At 36.9% G+C, this 26,117-nt stretch overlaps 1 protein-coding gene across 1 annotated transcript in view; it reads right to left on the bottom strand.

Moving 5' to 3' along the window:
- LOC121387418 (ankyrin-3-like) overlaps positions 1–20,309 on the bottom strand; it is an 80,557-nt gene extending 60,248 nt beyond the window's left edge. Inside the window, exons 1-2 of the mRNA XM_041518526.1 lie at positions 20,203–20,309; positions 14,319–17,089 (exon numbers count right to left, since the gene is read on the bottom strand). Of these exons, the coding sequence (XP_041374460.1) occupies positions 14,319–15,210 (892 nt within the window). The 5' untranslated portion in view covers positions 15,211–17,089; positions 20,203–20,309. The remainder of the gene's footprint in view (positions 1–14,318; positions 17,090–20,202) is intronic.
- Positions 20,310–26,117: the final 5,808 nt, after the last annotated feature.

Raw genomic sequence — 26,117 nt, 5'->3', positions numbered from 1 at the left:
CCGCTTATTAAATGGTTTTATATTAGGAAGATCTTAATATAGGATAAATAATAATTTATTACAATGAACTGTCAAGCCTAATTTTACGACATTTGTGAGTTTTGTCCCTTATTTCCTCAAAGGAATGATCAGGCAAGGCATTAGAATTTGTAATAAAACAAAAAGAAGTTTTATTTCCTTCTTTTGTGTTGTTATTATTGTTTGTATGATATGATAACATGTTTTTAAAGTGTAATTTAAGTATGTAGCCATAGAGTAAGACAGACAGGGTAAAACCATACAAGGTTAATAACCTGCCTCTTTCCCATCCTGTTCACACCACACTGTCAATATAATGACAGGTAATCTATACCTGGCACAGGTGTAAATTACAGGTGTCGCAGTGTTCTCCTCAAAAACATGAATTTTAAACAATAGTATAGACATCCGTCTGTTAAAAGTAGACACCTCAGCACATTTTAAACTTGTGACTATTTGATGTCTAACATGGTTACTTTTGTATTTCAATACTTGGTATCTATAGACAGAGAGAAAGAGAGAGAGAGAGAGAGAGAGAGAGAGAGAGAGAGAGAGAGAGAGAGAGAGAGAGAGAGAGAGAGGGAGAGAGAGAGAGAGGAGAGAGAGGGAGGGAGGGAGGGGGAGGGGAGGGGAGGGGAGGGAGAGGAGAGGGAGAGGGAGAGAGGGAGTTGGAGGAGTGAGAGCGAGATGGAGGGAGAGAGGAGAGAGAGAGAGAGAGAGAGAGAGAGAGAGAGAGAGAGAGAGAGAGAGAGAGAGAGAGAGAGAGAGAGAGAGGAATGTTTGTTTAATGCCATCTCAGCACATTTTAAACTTGTGACTATTTGATGTCTAACATGGTTACTTTTGTATTTCAATACTTGGTATCTATAGAGAGAAAGAGAGAGAGAGAGAGAGAGAGAGAGAGAGAGAGAGAGAGGGAGGGAGGGAGGGAGGGGGAGGGAGGGAGAGGGAGTGGGAGAGGGAGAGGGAGAGCGAGATGGAGGGAGAGAGAGAGAGAGAGAGAGAGAGAGAGAGAGAGAGAGAGAGAGAGAGAGAGAGAAAGGGAGGGAGGGAGGGAGAGGGAGCGGGAGAGGCAGAGAGATAGGAATGTTTGTTTAATGCCATCTCAGCACATTTTAAAGTTCTCTTTATTCAGTGTCTAACGTAAGATTACTTTGACACCTGATCTGAAGAGAGGACAAAAATTAAGGAAATTGCAAGGCAGTTATCAATCACTTGTTAAAAACTTTACTCTCAATGTATGTAAATTAAATTAATCTTTTTTCTTCTTTTTTTTTTATGAGATATAATTTAATATACATGTAGATCATCCTAATGTCAACATACATATTACAATGTAGCTGGCACCGATTTGATAATCTAAATAGCTGTACAATACTTTAACATGGGGTGGGATGTAACCCACTAGTAAAGTACCCACCTGATGTGAAGTCGGTCTAGGATTGATTCCCGTTGATGGGCTCTATGGGCTATTTCTCATTCTAGCTAGTGTACCATGACTGGTATATCAAAGGCTGTGGTATGTGCTATCCCATCTGTGGGAGGGTATATATAAAAGATCCCTTGTTACTAATGGAAAAATGAAGCGGGTTTCCTCTCTAAAACTATATGTCAAAATTAACCAAATGTTTGACATCCAAAAGCTGATGATTACTAAATCAATGTGCTCTAGTGGTGCTGTTAAACAAAACAAACTTTAAGTTTACTTTAAGATATGAAATGAGTTCTGGTTATCTAAAATATTGAAATATTGTCCCCTGTTCAAACATTCACACATCCATTTCTCCTTCTATCCATCCATCCATCCACCAATCAATTAGTCCATCCTTCCATCCAAGAGTCAAAACCCACCCACCCATTTATACTTCTATCCTTAAATCAATCTATCAACTCACCCATTCATTCACCTACCCAAAACTCATCCATCCATCCATTTATCCATCCATCTACCCAATTATCCATCCATGCATCAAATTATCCATCCATACATCAATGTATCTATCCATCCACCCACCCACCCAAAACCCATCCACCTATGTATTCATTCATCAAACTATCCATCCATCCATTTACCCACTCATCCATCCACCTATCCATCCATCCATCCATCCACCCACCCACCCACCCATCCATCCATCCATCCACCTACCTACCCATCCACCTATCCATGCATCCATCCATCCACACATCCACCCACCTATCCATCCATCAATCCACCCATCAATCCACCTATCCATCCATCCATCCCACCGATCCATCCACCCATCTATCCATCAATCCTCCTATCCATCCATCCACCTGTCCAACCATCCATCCATCCATCCACCCATCAATCCTCCTATCCATCCATCCACCTGTCCAACCATCCATCCACCCACCCATCCATCCATCCACCCATCCATCCATCCACCTACCTACCCATCCACCTATCCATGCATCCATCCACCTATCCATCCATCAATCCACCCATCCATCCCACCGATCCATCCACCCATCTATCCATCAATCCTCCTATCCATCCATCCACCTGTCCATCCATCCATCCATCCATCCACCCACCCATCCATCCATCCACCCATCCACCCATGCACCCACCCATCCATGCCCCTATCCATCCATCTATCCATCCATCCACCTGTCCATTCATCCATCCACCTATCCATTCATCCATCCAACCACCCACCCACCCATCTATCCATAACCCCCTCCATCTATCCATGTTTCCATCTGTACATCCACCCATCCATCCACCCATCTCTTAATCAAAGTAAGATTAACAATATACACACATACATGTATGAACAGTTACAGGTATTTAAGTATTAACATGACACTCTGTACACAAACAGTTTTTTCCCAAGATTAAACGTATAGTCCCCTCTAAACTGGACACTCATGTGACCAATAAAATGTCTGCTATTAAGAGGGACCCTGTTTAGAGAGGTTAAGTTCTGTATTGGTTTTTAAAAAGGGACTCTTTATAACATCCAGTTTTGAGGGAATTCCAGTTTACTGAGGTCTGGTCTTGAGAGGTTTCACTGTAGTTTATAAAAACAATATTTATAACTACCTGTGAATGTCTGTGTATAAAATTCCTTCAGATTTTTTTCAGCAAAGTTCTTCTGCTTTCATTGCTATCCAGTAACTGTGTTTGTCCTTTCTCTTCGATCCACAATAACCACTAACTGGATTAAAAACTTTAATAGACCGCAGAAGTCACGTGTACCAAGATTGATAAATCCGAATTATCCAATCATGGTACTAAACAATTGCCATGTGTACAAGTTATCACATGCAATTAAATACAATTATTAGATATAGACTGTGTGATATTTAATATCACATTATTCAATGCAATAAACTAATTGCCCGATTAATAAATTGACTAAATAGCTAAAACATTGAGCACACACTTTCTTGACAAAATTACATAACAAGTAGCAAGTGTTTAATGTTTTTATATAAAAAATATATGTTTAAATAAATAAAGTTTTCCCACAGAATTCTGGCATTTAAGTTATTAATTAATAGTCACCAAACGAAAATCAGTCCATCACGAAAAGTTTCAATGCACGACTGCCAAGGGCTGCTAAACAAGATGACCGGTCGCCGCTCCTTCATGCCTTGTTGACGTGGTAACTTCTGACGGTGCTGGACAGGAGATACTCTAACTTCGAGTTCTGAAGATTGTGCGTTGATTCCCAGTTTATATAGGCATCTGAAGACGTGTGCAACAGAATGCACTCCACAAGAACATCGTGCAGAACTCATAACTTACGATGTAAATTAATTCGCCGACCAATCAAATCATTCCAAAAACGAAAAGCCACCAGACAGGTGCTCCACGGATCACGGTCTGGCTATACGAACAGACAAAAACAAAATGTCAGCCACCTTGCCGAACACATGTCTGCTCTCCAGGTAAGTCATTATTTTATTATTTCAGCACGCCGTCGTTGTTTAAACACATGATAGGACATAATGAGATATGTCCGCCACAGTTATATTTTATTCTCTCCAGCCAGCGAAACACATAGTCTTCCATATTTTTACTTGAATTTTCACCCGACGATAAAAACGTCCATATTACATAACCCAAAGCCAGATTTAACTTAAAACCAGATTATCATAACATCTCCCCCCAATTTTTCAAAAATATTGTTTTAATAAAACAATATTTTTTATTCATTATACACACTTGGGAACACATTCATATGGTCAGTATTATAAATACCATATCATAAAATAACTATATATAAAAAAAAATTTAATTTTTTTTACATACACATTCCTACAGTAATTCTTATCTATATACAAAACCTTACACACTATAGGAATTGCATAACACTAATCTTCTTAATGCTTATATTTTCCACTAACCTAACAATTATCTCAATTATTTATTCCATTCTAGATAAAGCATCTGCTACCACATTTTCCTTTCCCTTTATATGGCATATCTGAAGATCGTATTCCTGTAACTGCAAAGACCACCTTAACAATCTTTGATTTTTATTTTTCATTTTATGTAAAAACACAAGGGGATTATGATCAGTCCAAACGATAATTGATTCAATTGGGTTACACACGTAAACCTCAAAATGATCCAAGGCCAACAACAGTGATAATGTTTCCTTTTCAACAGTTGAATATTTATTTTGATGACTATTGAACTTTCTAGAAAAGTAAGCGACAGGATGAAATACTCCTTGTTCATTGCATTGTGACAAAACTGCACCAGCTCCAATATCGCTAGCATCTACAGTCAATTGAAAAGGTTTCCTAAAATCGGGTGCCATAAGCACAGGTTTACTTTTCAATATGTTTTTCACACTATTGAACGCATCTTGACATTCTTTGGTCCAAATGTATTTAACATTTTGTTTGAGTAAATTTGTTAAAGGGAAAGTAATTATACTGAAATTTTTACAAAATTTCCTATAATACCCAGCCATTCCTAAAAATCTCATCAACTGTTTTCTTGTTTTAGGTACGCCGAATGCATCAATGCTTTCAACTTTGGCCTCAAGTGGCCTTACTTGCCCTTGACCAACCACATGTCCAAGAAAAACAACAGTAGCTTTAGCAAAATCACTTTTTACCCAAGTTCACAGTCAACCGGGCTTTAGAAAGTCTACCAAACAGTTCCTTGATTTGACTAATATGCTGATCCCAACTATGACTATAAACAACAATATCATCAACATAAGCCTGACATTGTTCTAATCCAGAAATGACCTGATTAATCATTCTTTGGAATGTAGCCTGAGAATTTTTCATTCCAAATGGACAAACCAGATATTCGAATAACCCATCAGCGGTTACAAACGCAGAGATTTCTCTGGCCCGTTTAGTTAATGGTATTTGCCAGTAACCTTTCAAAAGGTCAAACTTGCTAATATACTTAGCAGTTCCTAATTTATCAATGCAGTCATCAATTCGTGGGATAGGAAACGAATCTGATTTGGTCACAGCATTAACTTTGCGAAAATCTGTACAGAACCGTACACTACCATCAGGTTTAGGAACAAGTAAACAAGGAGAACTCCAGTTACTAAAACTAGGTTGAATAATGCCGTTCTCAAGCATATAATCTATTTCTTTTCGGATAAGTTCCTGTTTTTGTGGATTAACTCGATAAGCATGTTGCTTAATTGACTTGGAATCACCAACATCAACATCATGTTTAATAACATTTGTTCGACTAGGAACATCTGGGAAAATTTGGCTAAATTCAGAAATGATTTGTTGAACATCACTTTGTTGTTTTTCACTTAAATGGCTGATTTTTAAATGAAGATTCAACAATATCCTCGAATTTACCAATTTCGGCTCAACTGGATTAAAATTATCATCTTTCATCTTAACATCAGAATCTATCCCTGAAAGAATTATTGTATTAGCCAAGACGTTTTCCCGATTATAATATTTTTTAAGCATATTAACATGGCAAAGCTGAGTTTTCTTTTTACGATCAGGAGTACGGATGACATAATCAACCGCACTGATTTTTTTTTCAACAATATACGGTCCTTGAAATTTTGCACTTAATGGTTGATTAACCAAAGGAAACAAAACTAACACTTCTTCCCCGGCATCGAAAGATCTATCTCTAGCTCTTTTATCAAACCATGTTTTCATTTTATCTTGACTATCGGATAACACATTTCGGGATATTTCTCTAACTGTTTGCAATTTTTCCCGCAAATCAATCGCATATTTCAACACACTAGTTTCACTTTTTACCTCCGAGTTTGTCCAAAACTCGTGTAACATTTGTAATGGACCACGAACTGAATGTCCATATAACATTTCAAAAGGAGTGAATCCCATGGATTCGTGATAAGTATCTCTAATCGCAAACATCAGCAAATGAATACCTTCATCCCAGTCTTTACCCTTTTCCAGGCAAAACTTTCGAATCATGGATTTCAAAGTTCCATGAAATCGTTCCAACGCACCTTGGGTTTCAGGATGATAAGCAGAAGAAAAATGATGTTTAATGGCCAATTCATCCATTACTTGCTGAAACAATTTCGAAGTGAAATTGCTACCTTGATCAGTTTGAATGAATTTCGGAAATCCATATCGAGTAAAGATTTTAATCAATTCCTCAACAACTGTTTTAGCCCTAATATTGCTCAGAGGTATGGCTTCAGGAAACCGTGTATTTTTACAAAGAACGGTCAATAAGTATTCTTTACCATGAACAGTGCGAGGTAAAGGACCAACGCAATCAACTATAACCTCACTGAAAGCTTCATTAACTGCGGGAATGGGTATCAAACTAGCTGGTTTAATACTTTGATTGGGTTTACCAACAATCTGACATGTTTTACAGGTTAAACAATACCTAACAACATCACGATGTAAATGCGGCCAATGAAATTGTTTCAAAATCCTTTGATACGTTTTACGTACCCCTGAATGACCTGCTAATGGACCATCATGAGCTAAACTCAACACAGTTTTCCGACAACTTTTAGGAACAACGATTTGATGCATCACCTGCCAATCATTATTCTGTGAATGTTTATCTCGAAACTTTCTCATTAAAACACCATTTTCGAAATAATAGCCAACTGGTTCTTCATCCAACTCGGATTTTTCTAACACTTCCTTTGAAAGGATTTGTAATTCACTATCAGCTTGTTGCTCAAGAATAAACTGATCATGGTTAAGATTTAAAATTAACCTATCATTGTCATCTGGTAACTGTTGCAATATTTTTTCTTCTTCTGGGTTACCTACTTCATGGTCAAAACATTTTTCCCGATCTGAACCATTTTCCAGATTTGAACCTAATTCGGGCGCAGAATCATGACCAATAAAAGTATCACCTAAATCAGAAATATCCCAATTTTTATTGGCAACCTCATTCTCAACCCTAATTTTCCTGTGCAACTCTTTGTTTTGAGACCGAGTTGTAACACATGCGGGAAAGATGTTATCAATCACATCAGATAACTTTTCTGTTTCAACATCAGTTTCAGGAATTTCAGTCATAATGGGTACAGGAATAACCCTTTCCTGAGCTACATCATTCCCTAACAATAATGATACACCCGCAATTGGTATATGGCTAACCGCTGCTACCACAATACTGCCTTTAACCAAATCACTATCCAACTCGACAGTATGTAACGGACTAGATATAGTACCTTCAACTGTGGACAAAGTAATATACTCGCCCAAAAATGTGTTGTCCTTATCTAACAATTCTTTTTCAAGTAAAATTGTTCGTTCAGCACCAGTATCTCGCAAAATCACTATAGATTGTTTCACATCACCATCGTGTGATGTAACCACATGACCAGAAGTCAGAAATGGTTCAAACCTTGGATTTCTTTTCTTAACCCTAGTTAACGCATCTTTAATTTGACATTTTGAATTCAAAGGTTCAGACAACTGAGATACAAAATTTGTGTGCCCAGAACGATTGCCACTTCCAAGATCATATTTCAATTTCCGGCAATCACGTCTAATGTGACCCATTCTTTTACAATAAAAACACTGGAGTGATCCCGAATTTTTCTGATCTTGAGATTTACCCATATCTCGCGGTGTATTATTATTCCTAACTGAACCATCTCTACTGCTTCCACTTTGTTTGAAAGTATAACTTTGTGACTTCGGTTTATTACTGAAATCAGGTTTACGGTTTGCTAAAACAAATTTATCAGCCATTATAGCTGCCTCAGCTAATGTACTTGGTTCAAGCACCTGTAAGTGAATTACCACTTCTGATGGCAAACCTCTCATAAACTCTTCTATAAGAATGAGTTCTTCTAATTTCCCACAATCATTATTCACAGACTTTGAACTACACCATTTCCGAAATAACCTTTCTTTTTCTTTGGCAAACTCTAAATAAGATTGTCCACCTGAAATCCTAAGATTTCGAAAATCTTGTTGGTACACCTCAGGCACCTTTTCATAAGCTCTTAAAATAGCAGCTTTAACTAAGTCATATGACGAAGAATCATCAACAGAAAGCGCTGCATAAGCCATTTGTGCTTTACCTTTCAAAGCAGATTGCAACAATAAACACCAATACCGTTTTGGCCATTCAGCTCCAAGAGCTATCTTTTCAAAACAATCAAAAAATTCATCAACTTGATTTTCATTAAAAATAGGAACCATCCTAATATATCTTTGCGGATCAAACTTGCTATAGTTATCCAACTCTCTACTTTTAATATCCCTATCGAGAGATCTTTGTGTTGTCTCCCATTCTCTATGTTTTTCTCTATCTTCTCTCTCCAAATTTCTTTGTTCCCTCTCATACATTAATTGTTCTCTCTGAAAGTCCAACTTAAGTTTCAACATAGCTAAACTATCTTCATTATCAAGTTCAACACTACCAATTTCCCTACCAGTATACACCTTTGAATCTAACTGAATTTTACGTTCTGCCATATTTCTTAAGAAATCTATCACCAACGATTTTATTTCAGCTTTCTTCAAACCAATGTCCAACTCTAATCCTACGTGTTCAGCAATTTCTTTCAACCGTGCTACAGTTAAATAATTTATCTCAGTTTCATCTAAACTAGATATAAAATTATCAACTACTTGTTCTACTGACCATATGCTATCCATGTGAACTTGATTATGTAATTGTCAAAACGTGTGCTCAAAATAAAACTCTAACTAGTCAACAATTATCCTCTATTCTAATAATCAAAATAGATCAATTTGTAATCTCCTAATACCATCCAATGATATATATTACAAGAAAGATCCCGGACGAGCCCCCATTTGTGACCTTCCCGATCCACAATAACCACTAACTGGATTAAAAACTTTAATAGACCGCAGAAGTCACGTGTACCAAGATTGATAAATCCGAATTATCCAATCATGGTACTAAACAATTGCCATGTGTACAAGTTATCACATGCAATTAAATACAATTATTAGATATAGACTGTGTGATATTTAATATCACATTATTCAATGCAATAAACTAATTGCCCGATTAATAAATTGACTAAATAGCTAAAACATTGAGCACACACTTTCTTGACAAAATTACATAACAAGTAGCAAGTGTTTAAATGTTTTTATATAAAAAATATATGTTTAAATAAATAAAGTTTTCCCACAGAATTCTGGCATTTAAGTTATTAATTAATAGTCACCAAACGAAAATCAGTCCATCACGAAAAGTTTCAATGCACGACTGCCAAGGGCTGCTAAACAAGATGACCGGTCGCCGCTCCTTCATGCCTTGTTGACGTGGTAACTTCTGACGGTGCTGGACAGGAGATACTCTAACTTCGAGTTCTGAAGATTGTGCGTTGATTCCCAGTTTATATAGGCATCTGAAGACGTGTGCAACAGAATGCACTCCACAAGAACATCGTGCAGAACTCATAACTTACGATGTAAATTAATTCGCCGACCAATCAAATCATTCCAAAAACGAAAAGCCACCAGACAGGTGCTCCACGGATCACGGTCTGGCTATACGAACAGACAAAAACAAAATGTCAGCCACCTTGCCGAACACATGTCTGCTCTCCAGGTAAGTCATTATTTTATTATTTCAGCACGCCGTCGTTGTTTAAACACATGATAGGACATAATGAGATATGTCCGCCACAGTTATATTTTATTCTCTCCAGCCAGCGAAACACACAGTCTTCCATATTTTTACTTGAATTTTCACCCGACGATAAAAACATCCATATTACATAACCCAAAGCCAGATTTAACTTAAAACCAGATTATCATAACACTACTTACAGACATTTTTATCTATAGTCCATCCCACAGGGAACAGCATTTTTCATTACTATGAAATTTCCTACAAGTTATTTATTTCTGAGCCAACTGTTTTCTAAATTGGACACAAAAATAGTTTTACAAAGTTTGTTATTTCCAAAACACTTTTACTTTTCTTCTTATGTCAGAGCAAACTGAAACCATTTACAAAACTCATTTTTGTGGGATGATGGGATGGACAATAAATCTATCACTGTCCTCGAACATGTGAGTCAACAGATGCAGAAAGTAAACCGATACCAGTGTGTGCTGACTCCCAATGGTTTAATCTCAACCAGGATGTTTAATTTAATCTCTAACACATCCTATCCCACATTCACCTGTAATACCTCCCCTGCTCCGGAGTTGGTCACTGGCGAAGTCAGAGGCTAAATCCAAAGTAGGCGTGCCTGAACCTCTGTGGATAAGGGGCACGTTAGTAGAGTTGCCCGTTGCCTGTAATACCTTTTTGTGTTTGTTGCTAAAATTTGTGTTATTTACCACCACTAGACCCAGGGCTTCTAGATTATGGTAGCCCCACTCACATGGCTAGTGATATTCAATGTTGGGCTAGTAAATAACTACTATTGCAATGCACAATTAAGCTAGTGGGGAAAAAAAGGAAGGAAGGAAACGTTTTATTTGATGCACTCAACACATTTAATTACGGTTATATTGCATCAGACATATGGTTAAGGACCACACAGATATAGAGGATAAAAAAAGAAAGAAAAAAAAGAGTCAAATATTGCAGTTAATTAAGTCTATTGTGTAAATATGAATATTCTGCCCCAACCAAACCCCCAAAGTTAGTGTTTTTAAGCTTTATTTCCCTCTTTAGATGACATATCCAATTATTACTATTAGTTCGTAAAATTGTATTAACTTAAACTAAAGTAGGGCTAGTGGATTTTTAATTGTGACTAGTAAAACTATTTTAATCACTGATGCCATGGCCAGTGGATTTTATACAAATTTTAGAATCTCTGCTAGACCACACTGATTTATTATTATTAAATGGACATTCCCGAGTTTGCTGCATTGTAAGATGTTTCCGACTAATAAAATATTTCTACGATTAAACTTACATATTAAATATATTTTCTTGTTTAGAATATCAGTGTCTTTATATTCAATGTGTTTCTGGTCCTCTTAATATTCGTAAGAAGACCAAACTGGAGTTTGTCTTCAAATAATTTTGTATGTACGAAAAAATCTTTTTTAGGACATATAATGAAATTTAACGTAGTACAAATATTAGAATGATCAGAAACATGTTTAATATACAGCCACTAATGTTTTATGCAGAAAAATATATTTGATATGTAATTACAGTCGTCAAAACATCTCTGTTAGTAGATAACATCTTAAACATTGCAGCCAAGTCAGGAATGTCCCTTTAATCTTCGGCTATTCAGGGCTAGATCTGGGTGAGCAGAAAATTTCACCAAATTTTGTTAATTGTACAAACGCAGTTATTTTCAAAAAAAATGTCAATTATTACATGAAATTCTGTATTACCTATATACATAAAAAATATAAAAAATTACACATACCGGTATATATAAAATATTACACATACCGGTATATATAAAATATTACATACCGGAATATATAAAATATTACACATACCGGTATATATAAAATATTACACATACCAGTATATATAAAATATTACACATACCGGAATATATAAAATATTACACATACCGGTATATATATAAAATATTACACATTACGGAATATATAAAATATTACACATACCGGTATATATAAAATATTACACATACCGGTATATATAAAATATTACACATACCGGAATATATAAAATATTACACATATCGGAATATATAAAATATCCAGAGTAATTTTATTTCGATAATTGCACATTGTGCAGATTGTTTCTACCACCACTGATTGGCTGGCTTAAAAATGACAATGTTTGGTTGGTTATTCACTAAGGTCAGAAGTTCACTTTCATTCATATATTGTTTTCATACACGAGTCAGATTATACACATTTATTACCCCAGCAGGCACTCATAACAGGGAAAATAAAAATCACGCATTGGTCTAACGAACAATACTATTGGATGATTTGACGCTTACAAACCAATGACCATGTCGGTAGTAAATATGACGTCATCACGATTTGGCAAACAAACACAATGACGTCATGTAGTCTAAAGAGTTTGTGTTTATGGCTGTCTGTTTTTGGTGCTAAATTTATAACAAAATATCATTTTAATGCAATTCATTATAGATTTTGTACCAGAATAAATAAAATTATCTATGAACATGATTCAATTACAAAGTTATAGCAATACTCAGTGCGAAAAGTGATTTGCCTCGTTTCTATACCTGTACGTGCATGTGTGTTGAAAATAAAGGCGTTTAGAGAAAAAATAGCTCAGGTAATAAATAGAATAACAAACTTGGCACCAGTTATTATAAAATTTATGTCCCGAGTGAAATAATTTTCATTTGTCACTTGCTTCAAGTGACAAATGAAAATTATTTCACTCGGGACATAAATTTGATAATAACTGTAACTTGTTTATTATCCTCTATGCATTATATGATCTACAGAAATTTTCAGGGAAAGTTTGACTCATTTGCATCATAATTAAATTTCCGTTACATTCATTACAATATAACGTCATCCCATTGGTCCAGCCATACATGTAGCAACAGCAGTTTGTTTATTTCTTGATGAACATAAAAATTACGTTGGAACTTCATATCTGATGACGTCATTTTATATTGGTAATTTGTCTTACTGAGTGTTCTTGTTTTAACAAAAAAATATAATTGAAAATAAAATATAAACTTTTAGTATTATTATTAGTAAGTTTGTTTCAAATTTAACTATAAGTATTGTCTGTTATTTCTTTTACGTTCATCTGTGTATGAACAAAAAAAAATCATCCGCAAATTTATGTGAGAACGGCTTTGCATCAGTTTATGAATAATTCTTTTTGTTCATACCCCGATAAACGTAGAAAAAATAACAGACAATACTTAAATTTAACATGAAATGATACATTTTTATAAAGCTCAGCACCTTTAAAAATATATACTCTTCAAAAAAAGTAGGGAGCTCTACTAAGAATTTACAATTGCCAAAATTGTAAGGTATATTAGCTGTGGGGAATGGTTATATGATAATAGTCAATTATTTTGGGCAAACATTACAACTGGTAGTTCAGTATTACAGTAGGTTTTATGACCACCAAAGATCTTGAAGGACGAATGGGGTCAGAAGTGAAATTTGAAAGATACGGTTTTTTTATCAGTAAATCACAAATTCAAACAATAAAAATGAGTAAAAACAAAACAATAACAACTGTATGATCAACATAATGAAAACAATTGACAGAAATAATATTCCAGTGATTAATGGACCTTCCTGGAAATTGTCAAAATCGAGAATGACACCCCACGCACGTGTATGGGGCACTGCATGATGCATATGCAAACTATGGAATGTGTTTTGGTGTGTTGATAAACAGACCTGAACGTTCTTTACTATGATGTCTGTGGTCAAAACGTATGTTCGGTCTAATAGTTGATATTAACATTAATATTTCAGGTTCCCCTACTTCTTTTTTATGAGTACATAAAAATGTGTGTGTTCTCACAGCATGATTCGATGGCATGCGACAAGTCGGTGCGATGATAACTGCATAATGATAACACCTAGGACAGGGCTAGCTCTGGCCAATCAAAACATTTTGACAAAAATTCACTTTTAAAACTTCAAAAACTGCAATAAAATTACATTTATTATATGAACCTTATTCTCCAAATTAAAATAAAATTCGGCAATTGTTTTTAAAATTCGCAACTGGCGAAATCGGCGAGTGCCTGAGCTAGCCCTGACGGCCAGGGCCCCATTCCAGGAAGCGATCTTAGCACTAAGATCATCTTAAGTGAATGAGGTAGTTATGCATTTAAGATGATCTTAGCGCTAAGATCGCTTACTGGAAAGGGGCCCTGGGCTACAAAAAGCTAAACGATGGTCATACTTACGAACAAGCGACAGGTCAATAAGGCACTTGAGAAGGCGGACCGGTCCGCAGGTCACGGCCAGCTTACAGAGGTCAAGGACAGCCCCACGGATTAACATCAGCTGCAGTCCGGAGTTTCTCAGGTGGTTCTTCAACTCCGTCTCCCGAGGCCACAGAGAGGAAAACACGACGAGAGGGGCACCCATCTTGAAGGAGTGAAACGACAGCTCGGGGGACCAGAAGATATTCCTCGGGTCATCGTACGTGTCGCTCTGTAGCATTGGTTCGTCGTACGACGACAGCAGCTTCTGTCGTTTCAGAGCCTGGTTCACGATTGCTCGATTCACCGGAGCGTGGCTGAATTTGTGGGAGTGGTACTGCTTGCAGTTGCACGTAAAATCGCCATCGTAGCTCCTATCGACGTAAGATTCATGATAGGAGCGTCGTTCGGGGATGTGATGAGGAGTCCGGGAATGAGAAAACATGGCAGAATGCGTCATGTCTCTCCTTGCATCACACTGCCGAGTACGCTCGTTCTGTTTCTTTCGCATTTCCGGATTTCTGATGTTGTGCCGGTATTTTGACGAGGCTAACTGAACTGTGGGAGACAAGTCCTCCTGTTGGTTACGTTTCCGCATCTCTTGGTTCTGTTTGTACTCAGCTGCAGCATGCTGACTGTAGGGGATGTATCCCCCGTGACTTGAGGATGTGATGCGTACAGATTCGGTCATGCGGCTGTCATCGTGTCTAGAAGATGGCCGCTGCGTTCCCTCCACCCACACAGACTGGGTGAAGTCTTGTCCTGTTGCCATGGAACCGTACCAATATGTCCGCCACGAACTCACTCTTTTGTTCCAATCACAATCTTCTTGTTTTACACTGATCTGCACCGAATTTGGAACATAGGGAAGCATTTTAAAATCTCTGTGATACTTTGTTAATTGCTTATAATAAAATGTGGATAAAATTAATCTTAAAAGTTTAACAATGAATTTTTTATGTTTTTACAGGTTCAACATCTGGGGGCATCCAGTATCTCAAATCTTATTTTTAATCCTAAAGCTCATTTTGACATTTAAAATCACAAGTCTTACTTATATATTCTAAAGCTCATTTTAACAGTTAAAAAAAAAAAGTTTACTTATAACTCATTTTGATTTTTAAAATGATTGCAATCTTATTTTTATATTCTAAATTAATTATGAAATTTAAGATTTATTTTACACAAATAATGTTATGGAAGACATGAGTTGCACTTCTTACACATTATTATTAAATGCATGTGCTAAATATGGAAATTATGATCTCTGTGTTTTCCTTCTTAGATAAGGTGGACACAGTAGTCTCCCTTTAAAGAATGTTATATAATAATAAAAATAAGTCTCTGTATAAAAGCACAAGGTAAAAGTCTCACCATATAAAAACAAATACTGTGTAAATGAACTTGATTAACGCTTCAAAACGGTCTTCAGATCTATCAGTACTCTTAGTTATATCAGTTATATCAGAAGAACATTTACAATTTACTTTACTTTATTAGCGTGCCTATATCAGTTTCAGGCACTTTACAATTACAGTTATATCAGTTCTCCATAACTGAAGAACATTTACAATTTACTTTACTTTATTAGCGTGCCTATATCAGTTTCAGGCACTTTACAATTACAGTTATATCAGTTCTCCACAACTGAAGAACATTTACAATTTACTTTACTTTATTAGCGTGCCTATATCAGTTTCAGGCACTTTACAATTACAGTTATATCAGTTCTCCACAACTGAAGAACATTTACAATTTACTTTACTTTATTAGCGTGCCTATATCAGTTTCAGGCACTTTACAATTACAGTTATATCAGTTCTCCATAACTGAAGAACATTTACAATTTATTTTACTTTACTTTATTAGCGTGCCTATATCAGTTTCAGGCACTTTACAATTACAAATTATACTAAGAACTAAAGATAAAAAACTAAGTGTTATTGTGTAACTACTTAAATGTTAACATGATGGTATAATATACAATAAATATATAAAAGTAGAAAAAGCAAAGATCGGGGCGAAGGGGGTTGATAAGCAGGTATTATAATGGATTAATTAATTACATGGGGTATTATTTCTATCAACAAGCCAGTACATTTGTATTTGTAAATGCTGAATGTGTTAAAAATCCAGTTCAGAAGAATTAAAATCCATCTTTTTTTTTAGAGATTAGAAAACCAAAAACATATTGCATAACTGTTATTGCATTGTGAGCGAAGGTCGACAGCAGTGTTACCATGGATACGTGAACAAAGCGAATGTCTAAAAACATAATACTGTTCAAGGTTTTCATGTGATCCGACACCAAAGTGCAGCATCCATTACTGAAAGGAATTAGAAACTCTCATAACACCATGTTTAAATCTTTTGAAGGTTGAACTAATTGAAATCTCTTATAACAACATTTAAGTCTTTAGGAGGTTAAAACACTTGAAACCTCTCAACATCATTTAAGTCTTTAGGAGGTTTGAGGTTAACGTGAGTGCAAGTGGTGCTTCAAAGCGGAGGTGGTGGGTTTGGTTAGTGGACGCCATGTTTGACTTTCACCACCAATATCAGTCACGCTACGTGTTGGATCTTCACCACCAATCTTTGTCACACTACGTGTTGGATCTTCACCACCAATCTTTGTCACACTACGTGTTGGATCTTCACCACCAATATCAGTCACGCTACGTTTTGGATCTTCAGTTGTCTTTGGTGCTCGTTTTTGTTTTACACCAGTTCTTGTGCATGGAGATGTCTAATTACTGAGAAAGAAAAAAAAATCCATGGAATTAAATTTCTTATTTTAAACAATGTTTATTCTATATTTTACATGGCAGTATTTACTGGTCGACAGGCATACGCCTATATCAGGACCTTTTCTCTAGAGATTTAGAACAGATACATTCATGTGAACAAGATGGCAGTCAATAGTAGCATATATATAACTGATAGAAGTACACAAATGTTGTAACAACAGCTGTGGATAATTGAACATAAAGTAATCAGTTATGACAGTTAACAACAGCTGTGGATAATCGAACATGAAGTAATCAGTTATGACACAAGAGTTAACAACAGCTGTGGATAATCGAATATAAAGTAATCAGTTACATGTATGACAGAGTTGACAACAGCTGTGGATAATCGAACATAAAGTAATCAGTTACATGTATGACACAGAGTTAACAACAGCTGTGGATAATCGAATATAAAGTAATCAGTTACATGTATGACACAGAGTTAACAACAGCTGTGGATAATCGAATATAAAGTAATCAGTTACATGTATGACACAGAGTTGACAACAGCTGTGGATAATCGAACATAAAGTAATCAGTTATGACACACAGTTGACAACAGCTGTGGATAATCGAACATAAAGTAATCAGTTATGACACAGAGTTGACAACAGCTGTGGATAATCGAACATAAAGTAATCAGTTATGACACAGAGTTGACTACAGCTGTGGATAATCGAATATAAAGTAATCAGTTATGACACAAAATTAACAACAGCTGTGGATAATCGAATATAAAGTAATCAGTTATGACACAGAATTAACAACAGCTGTGGATAATCGAATATAAAGTAATCAGTTATGACACAGAATTGACTACAGCTGTGGATAATCGAATATAAAGTAATCAGTTATGACACAGAATTAACAACAGCTGTGGATAATCGAATATAAAGTAATCAGTTATGACACAGAGTTGACTGCAGATTAAAGAGAAATCAGAATTAAATAAGTAGAGCATGAAGGAAAGAAAGAAATGTTTTATTTAACAATGCACTCAACACATTTTATTTACAGTTATATGGCGTCGGGCATACGGTTAAGGACCACACGGATATTGAGAGGAAACCCGCATACGGCTGGTATCGTGTTAGGTTGACCTGGGCATACAGGTTCTAAGTCTTTGTAACGAGAAACAATAAGAACGTTACACTTTTAGTATGCTGCAAGGTTTAATATCTAAGACTATCATTCCATGTCTGGGGTAACTCCACGTATGTACTTCTGTATTAAATTCCTAAACTATGTTAGATGCTCTCTAACCTTACACTCTCCCCCCCCCCCCCCTTATTTTTTTGCACCTCTCTTTATTTGTTTGCATCCTACTATAATTTACAGCACCCAACTTCACTATTTCAAAATGCACACTTTTTTCACACTGAAAAACACTGATCAGTCTGCAATCTAGACATCAAAGGAAGGAAATATTTTATTTAACAACACACTCAACACATTTTATTTATGGTTATATGGCGTCAGACATATGGTTACGGACCACACAGATTTTTAGAGAGGAAACCCACTGCCACCACTTCATGGGCTACTCTTTTCGATTAACAGCAAGGGATCTTTTATATACATTTTATTTTTATCATTTCGGCAATTTAAATCCCCCCCCCCCCCACCACTTATTTGGGACCACACTTGTCACGTGGTCAGAACGGTTATTCTGTCTTTTGTGTTCACTGACTCGTCTGATATTTTAACCTCAATTACAGATTAAATCAACAGGACAGAAAATAGCAAGTTACAGGGCTTCTAGATTATGGTAGCTCCTCCCATGGCTAGTGATATTCAATGTTGGGCTAGTAAATAACTACTATTGCCATGCCCGACGGCTAGTGAACAAAATTTGCCAAATGTTGCAGTTAAGGCTGTTTTGTAAATATGAATATCCTTGCCCAATACTCAATGTTAGTGTTTTCTAAGCTCGATTTCCTTCTTTAGGTGACATATATATATCCTGTTTTTACTATTATTGCTATTATTTAGTAAGATTGTATTAACTTAAAGTAAAGAAAGACTAGTGAATTTTTAATTGTGGCTGTTAAGTGTTTTAAATCTCTGATCCCATGGCTAGTGGATTTTATAAAAAAAATTCTAGAAGCCCTGAGTTAGCAGGCACATTACTGCAATTTCTACTAAATTAAGTTGTCTGTATGCTACATGTAATGTCAACTGTGGTGTCGTGGTTAAGCCATCGGACATAAGGCTATGGGTAGGTGTAAGACTACTACACCTTCTTCTCTCTCACTAACAAGTAACCCACTGTCCTAGTCAGACAGCCCAGATAGCTGAGGTGTGTGCCCTTGACAGTGTGCTTGAATCTTAATAAGCAGGAAAATAAATTGAAAAAAAAAATAATAATAATAAAAGAAGTGTTGTTTCAGCTGATCCTACAACTTAAAGAAACACTCTAGTTTCCGCCTGTAAAAATGGACACTAAATTTAGTTAATCTATAAACCTTCAACACACATTTGGATATGGTTATAACAGAGAGAAGCTAAAGTCTATGATGTTTAAACAGGGAAATACCGTCAAAAATAACTAGAACTTGTCTCATTAACCATTACTTCTTAGACAAACTTGTTTTTAAAAACTGGGGTATGTCGCTTTAAGCTTATGTTTCTTTAGTTTCTGATATGACAACCTTACTAAAGTTTTATGTCGCTGTAATATACGTGACTTATTTGGATTTCACAAAATTTTAAGATTACTAATAGGCCTATTTTATGGTAAACTTTACAGTATTCAACAGATATTTCATAGTATGTTTTTTTGATAACATAATCATCCTGCAACAGTAGACACATTTACATCTGTACAAATGTGGGCGTTACAATAGCTTACTACTACAGGTAGATTAATTTCTATCTACACAAATTTAAAGTCACCCCGACTCCTCCCCCTCCCCACCCCATGACAAAAAAAACCCGAATCGTCACATGATTATTCACCATCGGGAACTTACGATACGTGTTTGTTAATGTTTACAAACGATATCAGCCATGACATCTATCGTTTTAAATATCGAAACATTAATTATTTGAAATGGTATAACAAATTAAACAGTCACCATTGTAACGGATTCCAAAACCTTTTCTTTCACAAATAATTAGGACACTTCCTAGTAACTAGTTCACAAGAGATCAAAGTTCTGTTTATATATTTTTCCTCCTTTTTGTCATGCGCACTTGCGAATATACCCGAACGACAAAACCGTAATACATGATCAGGGCTGTACCTCTGCACAATGCATAGTTGAATACAATCTGATTAAAATTAGCTCTACTGGGTCTAGCCAGTAGATCTAACAGCATTGCATGGACTCCTATGTCCAGGTGACATTTCATCTGTATATAAATAACAATTTAAATATCGACCAATATACTTCGCCTTTTATAGCGTTATTCGGGAGCATACAAATTCTAAATATATCGGGCGAGACTATTTATGCAATAGACGAACTTGTTGGTCTATTTCAACATTGAAAGAAAGAAAGAAAGAAATGTTTTATTTAACGACGCACTCAACACATTTTATTTACGGTTATATATGGCGTCAGACATATGGTTAAGGACCACAGATTTTGAGAGGAAACCCGCTGTCGCCACTATATGGGCTACTCTTCCGATTAGCAGCAAGGGATCTTTTATTTGTGCTTCCCACAGGCAGGATAGCACAAACCGTGGCCTTTGTTGAACCAGTTATGGATCACTGGTCGGTGCAAGTGGTTTACACCTACCCATTGAGCCTTGCGGAGCACTCACATTTAAACATTGAAAAAACAGGGGGAAAAATGCAGTAATAAACTTTGGATTGTATACTAGTATAAACAGATTTTATGACTATACCATCACGGGGTTTTTTTTCGTCTTGAGTGCGAATAATTTTTACATGCTCACATACCACTAGAATTTCGAGCATGTCCGTACCGGGGCCTGTATCTGGATAGCCAGGGGCTTGTCCCGTGACAGAAAAAAAATTAAGCGGACAATTTTGAAATTTACATCCAAAAATTAAATAGTAGGCCTTTAAAATTTTGATGCGCATCTCTAATATAATTAATAAAGAAAATTCTACTCATTAAATTTGGTCGCTAGATTAGATCGGGTGGTCAAAAAGAAATTAGATAAGATGGAGGGGGGGGGGGGGGGGGAAGAGTTGAAAATGGGCAGAATTTTGAAGTTAATAGAATTTTTAAAAAAAGATAAAGTTACAAGCCAAAAATAAAAAGAATTAACGGCTCGGTCGAATATTTATATAATTTGGAGCATTTTAGAAAGACAGTCCAAAAATAAATAAGAGTAAGAAGAGAGGATCGGACTATTTAATAATATTTCAAAAAGAAAGTAATTTTGACATAAACCTTTGAACGAAGGTCTAAAAGTTTAAAGTCCGATCTATATGTCCACGTGAGTGGTCTCGTTAAGGCCGTTAGGGTGCACAGCTTGTAGGGACGAGATGGGTTGCATCCTGTCAAGAAAACCCCTAGATTGACAGTCAATAGACGTTGAAGGTGTAGTGCTGTGCTGAAATACAGATCTTGAGAAGCCGGATCCGTCTGAACGAGAGAGAGAATCAGACTAGGGTATAATCCAGTCGTCATAGGTTGGTATAGTGGTGCGGACAGGCCCGACTCCGGAGGATACGAGATGGTATCACAATAAAACAAAGTAAAGTCTAGAAAAGAGTAGTAGGGGCCGACCCCGCTTCCTATTTCTTCCTAGAGTGGGGCGGTCAATCTTCCAGTGCTGCTAGGACAGGCTCGGACATGTAGAGACTAAACGCGAACAACCGTGGCGTTCTGCAGAATGGCCGTCATACGAGTCACGAAAAAAGAAAGTCAACATAGTCAGACGGAGAAATGACGTGGAGGCAAGGAATCTCGCTAAAAAAGAATCCAACCTGGTGTTGCAGACTGTCGAAACGAGAAGCGTTCCAGCGTTCAATCAGTTCCAATTGTCGCATACATCCCAGTAGAAAACTTCACTTCGCTGATAAAAACAACAAAAGTGAAATATCCCCAAGTCGAGCCGCGAAAGCACGTGCAGTGTGCACAAACACGTCTTACCGCGACGAGCTCCAGACTGGCAATGTTTCGTCTTGAAAGGAATTTTATATAAAATTTTATATTGCAATTAGTTTCCGGCATACTTCGTAATTCACCCGAATTATTTCGTATACGCTCGGCATTATCCCGAACGTTTTCAAATTCTTTTCAAATCAGTAATTTTACTAATTGCTATTTTCAAAATTCTGCCCATTTTCAACTATACCCCCCCCCCCCCCCCCCCCCAATCTAATTTCTTTTTGACCACCCGAACTAATCTAGCGACCAAATGTAATGAGTAGAATTTTCTTTATTAATTATATTAGAGATGCGCATCAAAATTTTAAAGGCCCACTATTTAATTTTTGGATGTAAATTTCAAAATTGTCCGCTTAATTTTTTTCTGTCCCGGGACAAGCCTCTGGCTATCCAGAGACAGGGCCCGGGACGGACATGCTCGAAACTCTAGTGGTATATGAGCATGTAAAAATTATTCGCACTCGCACTCAAATCACTGGCATGATTTTGCAGGTAAGGTTTTGATTGGTCGAATGAAAGGTCAACTGGACATGAGCTCCAACGGGCTGTTGTTAGATCCACATGTAATAGTGGAGCTAATTTTAATTAGATTGAGTTGAATAAGGATTTGGTAAAATAGTGTTTGCATTATTCTAGCAACAATATGATATTTAGTAAGTTTTATGGTTCCGACGTAAATATATACTCTTCAAAAAAAAGTAGGGAAACTCTAATAATAATTTACAATGGCCAAAATTGTAAGGTATATTAGCTGTGGGGAATGGTTATATGATAATAGTGAATTATTTTGGGCAAACATTACAACCGGTAGTTCAGTATTACAGTAGGTTTTATAACCACCAAAGATCTTGAAGGACGAATGGGGTCAGAAGTGAAGTTTGAAAGTTGACGTTTTTTTTAATCAGTAAACCGCTAATTCAAAAAATAAAAATGACTAAAAACAAAACAATAACAACTGTATTATCAACAGAATGAAAAAGATTGACAGAAATAATGTTCCACAGTGGCTAATCGACCTTCCTGGAAATTGTCAAAATCGAGAATGACACCCCACGCACGTGTACAGGGCAACTGCGTGATGCACGTGCAAACTATGGAATGTGTTTCGGTGTGTTGGTAAAAAGACCTGGACGTTCTTTACTAGGATGTCTGTGGTCAAAACGTATGTTCGGTCTAATAGTTGATATTAACATTAATATTTCAGGTTCCACTACTTTTTTGAAGAGTATATAAATGGCACGATTTTTCTGATATGACGGTTCGTCGGAATTTCCGACAGTTAAAAGTAGTGGAAACATAATGCCACATAACTCTGAACGTTTTAATGGTATGATTATCTATTATCATTCAAGTTGAAGGTAATACTTTGAAATAGCACGACGTAATCACTGATTAGCCTACATTGTTGCAATCTGATTAAAATTAGCTCGACTGGTCTACCGGTAGATATAACAGCATTGCGTGGACTCTCATGTTCAGGTGACATTTCATCTATAAATAACAATTTAAATATCGAACAATCACCCCCCGCCTCCGCCTGCTACCGACCACAGTCGGGCTGCTGGTGCTCCCTTGCACCTGCAGGTGGTGCCTCCTCTCTCCCCCCCCCCCCCCCCTTTCCTGTCCTGGACGGATGAGCTGGTCGAGGCCGGCTCTTGTGCCCAAGACAGGCGTGCGCTACAGCAGCTTGCTCTGAATGTGCACGTAAAGACCTATGACCCGACCTGACCTAACGGGGTGCTGTTAGATCTACAGGTAATAGTAATTAACAAGTGGAGCTAATTTTAATTAGATTGACATTGTTTGTTGATTAATGAGGTTAGCAGAGGTCAAAAGGTCACCATTTGGTTTTACCAACGCCTAAAATCTCAGCCAATTTCTTTAGTAAAACTTCTCTCTTTATTTCGATAAAATGTGGTTAGGCTATCAAGTCTTTTAAACAGTTTTTGTATACTTCCAAGCAAATAGAAGAGGAAAACAATAGGTTTAGTTAACTGGTTCCGACAAAATATATAATGGCACGATTTTTGTGATATGGAGGTTTGTCAGAATTTCTTATATTTAAGGGTAGAGGAAATACATGTATAATGCCATATAAATCTAAAAGTTTTAATGGCTGGATTATATAGTACCACACACATTGAAGGTTGTAGATGATTGATGTGCATTGCTACATATACACGACTGGTTGATGGTCAGCAGAGGTCAAATGGTCATAAATTAGTAAAATCTTGAAAGGTATGGAATGAACATCTTCGTTGAAATAGATTCCACATTATATGGCTTCTGTAAGATATTTTCTTTTTCAGACACTTCACTGCTAGAAATAGCAAAGCTAGGGAATATAAACCATTGCATTATCCATGTTGATGGTAAAACACCCCAGTGGCTAATCCAGAAAATCCATTTAGGGGGACCTTGATGCCAAGGGAACTTAGGGGGGAGGTTTGGAGGGGGTGGCCCCTGGGGCCCTCTAGATGTGCCTCTGCATCCAATTCCAGATGTATCTCAATCACGTTTACGTTCTGAAGTGGACAAATTAACAAGCGCAAGTGGTATGTGTTTGTTCTGCAGTAAAGGGTCAAGGAGGTAATGCGACCATTGATATTTTGGAGCATCACCAACCCTGTGGAAATGTAATAAAGAATCTCATATTATTAAAAGGATCCATTTTCTGTTTTATCCAGGCTAACAACTTTCAAGACTCGAGTTGACCCTTTTGATTTCTGTGCCTTTCGTCTCCTTAAGCAAATCAGCATCCTTCAACAGGCTGTATACTTGGATGGGTGCTGTCCTTGTTCAGAACGTCCAACTGCTATCGTGCCATGCACCTGCAGGGACTTAGATTATACTAAAGTTGCGGCGATAAAGGGTGTGCTCAAAATAGGTATGACTAAAACAAGCAAGCCCAATATAAGTACAAACATAAGGTGAATGCATGGACAAAAGCTGATACATCGCTGGACAGTTATTTTGATTTGTGCTGTTGTGTTGTAGTGGGGATCTTTGCTACCCGACAGACAGCGATCATAACCGTCCAAATGTCCGTCTGGCTCTTAAACGGCAGAGTACTCTGACTACCACTGAGCACTTACAGACTGGAATTATGCTTTAATGAATGTTAAAATTTATCATGTTCAATTCTTTGAAAAGTTCAGATTAGCAAACATGTAGGACCGAATTTATGAAGTCTGATTTTGACTTACATGTGTGTAACTAGGAACATTTACAATGCTTAAACACAGGCTTCATAATTCAAGAAAAAACGGGCTTTGTGAATTCGGTCTGTAGCCTTTTGCGTGTATATATATACACACACACACACTGAACAGCATTGAAAACTCACCACCAGTTGGTAACAAATGTGAATGGGGCGTATATCAGCATTAAAAATATCAATGAATAAGTACTGTACTGCCTTATAGATCATGCATGACGACGAATAACTTACAAAAACGATTGCATGGACACTCCATGAAACACAATACAACATATTGCATGCATAGCATGAAAAACGTAAAATGAATGTGCAAACCATGCTGATTGGGGCTATAAAAGGTGGTCTTTGAGAGAACGTTAAACAAGACAGTGATGACAAGGTTGATAGCCGAGGAACGTGAACGTGCCTTGGGCATGCTTCAAGTCAGCATTTCGAGTAGTCATCGCACAGCGGTTTGGATGCCACCATTCAACAATCACTAGACTACACAGGAGATACCAGCAGACAGGAACCATCAGGGACCGTCAACGTCCAGGCCAACGACGTGTTACGACACCACAAGATCGCCATATTGTTCGCCTCCATATTCATGATCGAAAGCTGCCAGAACTGCACAAACTGTTCAAGGTCGACGAGGGGTTATCGGCGCAGACACTGTGCATCGCCGTCTTCGCTCAGC

Source organism: Gigantopelta aegis, chromosome 13 (assembly GCF_016097555.1).
Source record: "Gigantopelta aegis isolate Gae_Host chromosome 13, Gae_host_genome, whole genome shotgun sequence".
Taxonomy (NCBI): domain Eukaryota; kingdom Metazoa; phylum Mollusca; class Gastropoda; order Neomphalida; family Peltospiridae; genus Gigantopelta; species Gigantopelta aegis.
This window is presented reverse-complemented; position numbering and strand designations above follow the sequence as displayed.